Raw genomic sequence first — 9,355 nt, 5'->3', positions numbered from 1 at the left:
TACTTCTCCATGAAGAACAAAGATTTGCTCTCTGTGGCTCCAACACAACTTAAAGACAATCAAAGGTGGACAAAGTTCTCCAGAACAGCCACACAGGAGGTCATGACTTTTGACTTTATTCATTAGAACAAGTTCATTTCAATTCACTGACAGACAGAGTTGACGGTTGTCTCTAAACATCTACATGTTCAGTTCCTTGTACTTAAACACGACTGTCATGTTAGACAATGTGAATGTCAGAAGATGTATCTGTAAAAATGGGATGTAAAAGGGAAATATTAGCACGTTTGTTCAGTTTTTGTCGTACAGAGTGGAGTTTACACACAGATTAACTTGTTACATTTTGTCTTTTATCTTTGAATTGTTTACTGTAAAAAATGCTTTTGTTGAATAAACCTTAAGTAGTTTCTTTTGACCTACAGAGAAAGCAGATGGATTATACCAGCCTCACACTTTTTTTTTTATCTTTATATGGATTTTTCTTCCATCCTGATGATCAGAAGACAGTTTGAGGGTTTCAGATCCTTCAGAACAACAGTAAGTGTTTAAAATGACGTCTTTCAGTCTTTTAGGTAATCTGACAGGTTGACTGAAGTCTGTGAGATTGAGTAGATTAAAAGATTGTTAATGTTAATGTTCTGGATTAACAGATGGCCTTTAGTCATAGTACCTGATGATAGATGATGTGGAGATCATTTAACAACTGAACCTGTTAAACTCTCAGACCTGCTTTAGATTTTATATATTTTATATTTTGTGAACTCTTTTTTAACAATGGACTTTATGATCTGCATACGGTCCAACGTAACACATCACAAAGTAACACGTCACAACGTAACACGTCACAACATAACACGTCACAACGTTACGTGGCTTAACTTCCTTAAGTTCACAGTCAGACATTTTGAGATCGATCGAACGGCCATAAGGCAAATTTTGATCTTTAGTTAAACCTTAAATTTAAACTAGTATTCAGGTTTAGACTCAGGTTCAGTTGTTCAGTGAAAATACCAACAGACTCAGAACAAACTAAGAGTCAGATCAGCAGAAACAGAGAACACGGACATGTCTGCTGTAACTGCGTCGCTCTGCTCCACGCTGATGTTTGTCCTGTTCGTCTCTGCAGGTGAGATTTAACTGTTAGAAACTAAACTGAGTTTGACTCTGTTTAACTTAATATTAAAGAATAATTTTCAAATTGATTCAGTTTGTTGGCCGGTGTGATAATGCTAATCAGTTAGCAGCACTGCTTTAAGGTGAAATCCTTTATATGGAATCAGATTCCTGTCAGACAAGATAAAACATCATCTTGACATGTAAGAAAGTACATACTGTATACTTATTATACATTAAATGGTAAATGGCCTGTATTTTGTATAGCGCTTTACTAGTGCCTATGGGCCCCAAAGTGCTTTACACCAGCGGTCCCCAACCCCCGGGCCTCAGTACCGGTCCGTGAGTCGTTTCGTACTGGGCGCGAGAGTTGAGGCTCGGGTTTGAAATGTATGGTTTTCAGGGTTTTTATTGGTTTTCAGCATTATTTTGTTATTGTTTTTATCGTTAACTTGGTTTTCCTGGGTCTTTTCATGTGTGTTATGAATAAATCTTCTTTTTTTCCGTACCGGTACTAGTTTTATTTTGTTGTATTTATCCGCGACACCTTAAAGGGCAGTCCGTGAAAATATTGTCGGGCATAAACCGGTCCATGGCACACAAAAGGTTGGGGACGCTGGTTTACACTACATTCAATCATTCACACAGACATTCACACACTGGTGACGGCAAGCTACATTGTAGCCACAGCTGCCCTGGGGCGCACTGACATAGGCGAGGCTGGCGCCACAGGGTGCTCTGACCACCACCAGTAGGCAATGGGTGAAGTGTCTTGCCCAAAGAAACAACGACCGAGTATACATTAGTATTTAAGTACATGTTTATGTACATGTACTATTTCTCTCGTGTCATTTTCTGATTGTACTAATTGTAATTATATATATTTTTTATGCAAATATTATTTGTACTCCATATCATTTAACTAAAATCGTCATGGTATACACATGATTGAATCACTGGTCTAGTAATATAACGTAAGACTCAAAATGACTAGGGCGATCACGGCCCAGAGTTGGCAGTTGGTCTTGTAATTGGAAGGTTGCCGGTTCGAGCCCTGGCTCGGACAGTCTCGGTCGTTTTGTCCCCAGAGGAGCCGATGGCGTGATATGGCAGCCTCGCTTCTATCAGTCTGCCCCTCGCAGCTGTGGCTACAACTGTAGCTTGCCTCCATCAGTGAGTGAATGTGAGAGTGAATGAATAGTGGAATTGTAAAGCGCTTTGAGGGTCCTGAAAAGTGCTATATAAATGCAATCCATTATTATTAAAAATGCAATTCTATACAACAAGCTAGTTACCTTTAGCTATCAATATATTTATCCATACTCTATCAGGGTCGTGCAGGCTGGAGCCTATCCCAGCTGTCATAGGGCGAGAGGCAGGGTACGCCCTGGACCAGCCACCAGTCTATCTCAGGGCTAACACAGACAGACACCATATGGACAATTTAGAATCTTCAGTTAACCGAACCCCACTGAGTGCATGTCTTTGGACTGTAGGAGGAAGCCGGACCTTTTTCCTCCCATGATGCAACAGTGTTTAACCACTGTGCTGCCCATCAAACAGTATATTTTATTTTATTTTATTTAAAACGCATCAAATTAAACTGGACTGTCTGTCCAATCTGTTTGCAGCTTTAAGTGAACTCAGTGAACCATAACCTGCTGTCACTTGTCACACTGATCAAATATTACTGTCAGTGTGTCTAGAGCTGAAGACATAAATACTTAAAGAAGGGGGTGGCTGTACCTCAGGTGATAGAGCGGGTCACCTACTTGTTGTTGGTTTAATCCCTGTTTTCTTCAGTCTGCGTGGCAAAATTTTCTTGAGCAAAATACTAACGTCAAGTTGCTCTCTGGTGCATCCATGAGGGTGTGAATGTGTGTTAGATAGAAATGACTGACATAGAAAAAAGTGCATGGGTGAATGAAGCAAATGACTGAGTAGATGATTCGGAACCATGATAACAGGGTTCTTGCTGATCGAAGCTGGCTTGGCCCTGACTTATCGGAGAAATAAGAGAGCGAAACCAGCTGGTCAAACCCCCCCAAGGCTGACCGCTGGAATTGAAGTGATGGGACGAGGCGCGACCTCTCACACCGAACGCAGCATGGTTAACACCTTGGAGACGCTTACAGCTGCCGTGAAGACTCAAACTAACACCATTGAGCATATGGTGGGATACATCAGAGAGGGGCCTGCTCACAATGACACCTGTCATGGTCCTGGGTCGTGTGACCCAGTGTGTTATGTTTAGCCTATTTTGATGTTTATTGTTTGTTTAGGTTCTCTAAGGTAGTCCAGCCATTTGTATATATTACCCTTGCATTAAGTCAAAGTCAAAGTCAAAGTCAACTTTATTTGTCGATTCTGCCACATGTACAGGACATACAGAGAATAGAAATTGCGTTACTCTCAATCCCTAGATAAATAGCAAATGAACATTTAAATATATTTAAATATAAAAGTGATTAAAAATGCAAGTAAAATAATTAAAAAGTAAAAATTTAAATAAATACAATTTTACATATAACAAGAAAGCTATACAATATACAATATAATGGGTAAGTGACATTGAGTGTAAACCAGGCAGAGTAGTGCAAATAGGCAAATAGTGCAAATGGAGATTTAGTAATGTACGGTAAGAGAAAGTGTAATAACAAAGTCTTATGAGGTAATGGCAGTCCAATGCTCCACAAAGTGACTGGTAACTGGTGCAGGCCAGTGAGTGAGTCAGAGAGTGTGTGTGTTTGTGTGTGTGTGACAGAGTTCAGTGAGACCGTGGAGGAGAGAGGGGAGAGGGGGCAGAATCGGGAGGGAGTTAAGCTTCCTGACAGCCTGATGGATGAAGCTGTCCTTCAGCCTGCTGGTCCTGGCCTGGAGACTCCGCAGTCTCCTCCCCGACAGCAGCAGCATGAAGAAGCTTTGCATTGGGTGCGTGGGATTAGCCGCTATGCAAAGGGCTTTTTTAGTGAGACGGGTGCTGTAAATGTCCTGGAGGGAGGGGAGAGAGACACCAATGATCCTCTCTGCAGCTCTCACTATGCGTTGGAGGGTTCTATGACAGGACGCATTGCAGGCTCCAAACCACACAGTGATGCAGCTCGACAGGATGCTCTCGATGGTGCCTCTGTAGAAAGTGTACATGATGGGGGCTGGTGCTCCTGCTCTTCTTAGTTTGCGGAGAAAGAAGAGACGCTGCTGTGATTTCTTGGCCAGTGCTGTGGTGTTGTACGTCCAGGAGAGATCCTCTGTGATGTGCACACCCAAGAACTTGGTGCTGCTCACTCTCTCCACAGACGCTCCGTCAATGGTCAGAGGAGCATGTTGGGTGTGCATTCTCCTGAAGTCCACAACAATCTCCTTCGTCTTCTCCACATTCAGAGAGAGATTGTTGTCAGCACACCACGTGGCCAGGCGTCTCACCTCACTTCTGTAGTCGGTCTCATCCCTGTTGCTAATGAGACCCACCACCGTTGTGTCGTCCGCAATGTCTCCCTTGCCCTTCGTGTGTTTATGTCTGTGTGTCTTGTACTGTCAAGTTCATGCTGTCAGTTATGTCATCTCCCCTGTACTAAGTTTCCCTGGGTCATGAGTCCTGTATGCGTGGTTATGTTTAGTTCTTGTCATGTCTAATTTCCATGTTTCCTGTTTTACTTTGTAAGTCTGTATTCATTGTCAGTGTATTCAGTTGCACCCTCCTGTCCTGTCGTTAGGTTCATGTGTGTCAGCTGTGATCCCATGTGTGGCCACTTCCCCTGATCATCCCTCATGTGTATTTAGTCTCTGTGTTTCATGTAGTCTGCGTCGCGTCATCTGTGTTATCTCCCCTACCCCTTGTCATAGTTTCCCAGCCTTAACTAGTCCTAGTTTGTACTTTGTTTAGCCATAGTTTTCCCAGTCTATGTTCAGGTTTTCCCTCAGTTGCTTTGCTGCCTTGTTCCTTAAGTTTTCGGCCCTAAATAAAGGCTCGCCTTCTGTTAAGTCCGGTTTTGTGTCCTCACCTCTGTTTGCTCTTGGGTCCTCCACTCACTACACACGGTCTTCCCCGGCGGTCCGTGACAGACACCCTTGAGCGAAAGTTGGATCACATTGCAGAACGGCTCACTGCAGTTGTGGGGTCTCAGAATCAAAAGAATGACAACACCACGGAACAGAAGTTTGATACCATCATGGGGAGGCTCGCAGCTCTCCAACGGGAGATCGAGAGACCAGTGTCGGAGTGTTAAAGAACAGCTTTGAAATTCTCCTGAGCTGCTCGCATAAAAGAACACGGGAACACGAGGGAACACGAGGCGGGTCTGGGCCCGCGCTGGAGAGTCGGCACAGTGGCAGGATGGCTGCTGTGTTGCCTGGGATTACGCCTTATCCCCTACCCAACCCTGTTGCTGGTCACGTGCTCTATAATGTTGTGCTGTGGACATTTATGTGCTTTTCTGTGCAGAGGAGGTTTTTTTTGGTTTCCTGTTCTCATGCTGTCCTCCTGTAGCCCAGCATGAGTAGAGGTCTCTTTTTTTCTTCTTGTACTTTTCCCATTGTAGTGTACATTTCAGTGGTTTTCTGTAATGCAACCGTTCTCTGACTTGTATCCCCATGTGATGTCTGTGTTGTGTGTGTGTAAGGTCGGGGGGCGGGTTCATTCCACTGCAGGGCAACCTGTCACTGCATGTGGCGAATAAAAAATTTGAACTAGTTACATAATAAATAAATGTAGTTTAGTCTCTCCTATGTAATGTTTACTTTTCTCCAGCTCAGTGCTCTCTGATTGGCTGCTGTAGAAATGAACAGTTGTACTTTGACCTTTAACCTCTCTGCTCTGTGTTGTTTCCTCTTTCAGCCCAGAAAAACATCACAGCTGCATCTGGACAGGACGTCACTCTGACATGTCGAGCTCCAAACAACAACATAGTTGTAAAGTGGAGCAGAGCTGACCTGGGAGCTGAATATGTGCTTTTGTACCGGGATGATTACTTTGTTCCAGAAAACCAGCATCCATCTTTTAAGAACCGGGTGGATCTTCTGGACAGAGAAATGAAGGATGGAGACGTGTCTTTGATTCTGAAGAATGTGACGATTAATGACACTGGAACATACGAGTGTCGTGTTGTCCAGATAGGAACAAAGTATTTGAAGCGCATCAGCATCATCCACCTTCATGTTGTTCCTCCTGGTGAGTGAGTAGAGTTGAGTGTGTGTGTGATCAGAGGTGAAACTGCTTCCTGGTTGTTGATGTTTGTTTGTAAAGATGTTGTTGATGAGACTTTGTAGAAAGCAGCTGGTCTGAGTGATGTGATCAGAGTGCAGTAGATAATGTCTGACAGCAGTTTGAAGAGGAAATGGATTCTGTTCTGTTCTTCACTCATTACCTACCTGACAGCTGACACCTCACACCTGTTTCTCACCTGCAGGTCAGACAGGAGGACAAGAGAAGGATGGAGACAACAAATATGGAGGGAAGAAGCAAGATGGGGTCAGCAGAGGGAGGCATGGACTAATAGCAAGTCTCTCAGTTTTTGTGCTTCTTGTTGGTTTTTGTATCTACAGATGTAGACAACAGCAGCAGAGTGAGGAAACAAACCAGCCTCCTGTTGACCTGCAGAAGGTTTAAATGTCTCAGAGGTTTTTTCCAGCTTTGAGTCTGTTGCTGCTGTTCAGAGTCCTGGGTGTTGTCAGTGTTTAAAATCCTGCAGAAACAGAAGAACTGAGCACAGACAGCAGGCCCACAGCACTGTATGTTTATTTCAGTTTTATCTTTAATGGCTGCTTAAGCAGAATCCACACAGTGATATTTATTAAATTACAAAATGACCAAAACTGTAAGTGAAATGTTTCCGTGTGTCTCTGTAATCACACAATCAAATGTGTTTGCAAAGACATATTGTAGTGTGTGTGCTCAGCCTCTCTATTGTCTCTCTCAGACATTCACTTTTATCCTCAGATCATCAGCTTTGCTTCACCTTCTTGTTCACAGCCAGTTAAATGTTTATCATGGTGTTCATGTTGTTCTCTGCATGCAGTGGCGGTCCTAGCCTGTTTGGCGTCCTGGGCGCGCCCCCCCCCACCGATCCGATCAGCTGTTTGTAACACTTCCTATGTCCATCAGTGCAAACTACCGCATGTCCGCCATGACCTGCCCAAAACAGGAAGTGATGTCATTTTCGCGGAAATGTAGTTTTTTACCATCAGGGCCTCATGAGCCTATACTGGTCTTTTTAAAAGTTATGATGTTTGACTTTATGACTTTCTGTGTCGTTTCTGGGATGCTTAGGACTCATATTGCACTGCTGGAAATAGTTTATTTTGATGCATATGCTGTTTCTTTTGCAAATTTGCATTATAATATTTATTTTCGTTTTTCCTGCAGTGTATAAAAATTGGTGTATCTCAAATAAAACTATGAAGACACTTAAAATAAATTTCCTGTGGTGGGAAACTATTTTGTGCAACTTTTTTGTATTTACAGTTTTGAGGGATAAGCCTCTTAAATTTCTCTAACTAGAAATATATGTTAAAAAAACAAAAACGATGTTCAATTTTTTTGTAGTTTATTGCACTTTTTTGCAATTTATGTAATTACTGTACACTTAATGCATACATATTATTAAAATTAAGGCTGCAATGGTTGTATTGATGTATAGCAACTTGAAATGCTCCCAAAAATGGCTCCACAGCATGTAAAAATATAATATAAGCTCTGGTGGACTTGGTTCTATGGTAGGTCTTAAAGGGTTAATAAAGAAAAAGGTTAAAGGTTTGAGTTACCAATGGTAATTTTATTGTGTACATTTTCTAGCTTTTACGGATCACATTCAAGGCTGTTCAATAAAAGGATTGTGAACCATCAGTTTGGAGACCATCTTTTCAGCCTGGGATGCTGTGCTCGTTTCTTCACTTTAAATTATTCCTTTTTTAATTTGTGTCATTGGCAGAGAAGATAAATCATGTGAAGTTTATCATGTCACATGTCACCACAGATTTAAATGTAGATTTGATGTCTCTGTGTGTTTGTTAATAACACTGTGGATTTTTCTCATATACTGAGGTGTTACATCCTGTGAGGCTGTGGCAGTGTGTGGGCGTGGTGTTGTCCTCTTCCTCTCCTCCTCCTTCTTTCTTGTCCCTCCCCTTGTCTCTCTCTGCCCCTGCCTTCTCCTTTAGGACACACCTGCTGCTCATCTGCCCTCATTTACCACCAATTACCCTCCAGAGGTAATATAAGCTGCAGGAGCACAGTGCAAGTGGGAGAGGCTTCTGGTGGGTTTCCTTGCGGGATACATGCTAGTAGTGATGGCCAAATGAAGCTTTCTGAAGCACTGAAGCTTGTATTGAAAAACGGTTCATTACTCGAAGCTTTTCAACACAGTCCTCTCTGGTGACATCTGGTGGCCAAAAATATGAAGAGCAGCTTGAATCCACAAAATAAAACCAACCGCTTCATTATGATTGCCCACTCTACAGAGTGGAATCCTGTCTGATATTGGGCCGCTGTTGTGTTGCTTTGAACGTGTATTTTTTTGGTGGTTAAGAAAATGTGTTTTATTTGTTCAATAAATAGTTTTGACCAGTAAACTCTCCTTGTTTAAATATGCACCATGGTGTGGTCTTTCTTTGCTTGTGACTTCTTGATGTTGGTAAATACAATAATTGAAAAATACCACGTTACATATAATAATGTACAACACATTATGCAGTATGCTTCTGCTGTGAGGTCAGGAAAGCGATTCCGCTCCCTGAAGACCAACACAGAGAGACTGAGGAGGAGCTTCTTCCCGCAGGCGATACGGTCTCTCAATCACACCACCACACAGTACTGACCCACACATATAGTTCTTACACACACACTGGACTTTCTGGACTTTGTTTTCACTTCATCACTTAAATCACTTTAAGCATATTTGCACTGCACAAGACATAATGTGGACTGCACAACACTGGTCACTATATTCTTCATTTCCAGTTAATACTTGTGCAGCTGCTGTTATTGTGTATTTATTTATTTATATTTCTTCATACATTCTTATATAGTTCTATATTGTGTATTTTGTTGTACAGTTATTTTATTTTCAACTTCAATTTATATATTTTATCTTATTCTTCCCAGTTAAATTTACCGTTCATTCTAATTTGGGTTGTACAGTTATTTCATTTTTAACCTTAATTTATATTTTATTCCTTCCTAGTTAAATTTACCCTTTTTAATTTTTCATATGTATTTCCTATCTTATTCATAGCCTTTTCTTTTTTT

The 9,355-nt window shown here is 41.8% G+C and overlaps 1 protein-coding gene across 1 annotated transcript; it reads left to right on the top strand.

The window, feature by feature from the left end:
* Positions 1-257: 257 nt before the first annotated feature.
* LOC146578556 (butyrophilin-like protein 2) lies at positions 258-8,641 on the top strand. Its single transcript, XM_085267821.1, has 4 exons — positions 258-264; positions 514-537; positions 5,948-6,280; positions 6,519-8,641. The coding sequence occupies exons 1-4, from the start codon at positions 258-260 to the stop codon at positions 6,716-6,718; spliced, it is 564 nt and encodes a 187-aa protein (XP_085123947.1). The 3' UTR covers positions 6,719-8,641.
* Positions 8,642-9,355: the final 714 nt, after the last annotated feature.

This window comes from Mchenga conophoros, linkage group LG3 (assembly GCF_057382185.1).
Source record: "Mchenga conophoros isolate Kocher_MC1m ecotype Shallow Benthic linkage group LG3, M_conophoros_male_GT1.1, whole genome shotgun sequence".
Classification (NCBI taxonomy): Eukaryota; Metazoa; Chordata; class Actinopteri; order Cichliformes; family Cichlidae; genus Mchenga; species Mchenga conophoros.
Note: the sequence above shows the minus strand (reverse complement) of the source record. Positions and strands in the feature narration are given on the sequence as shown.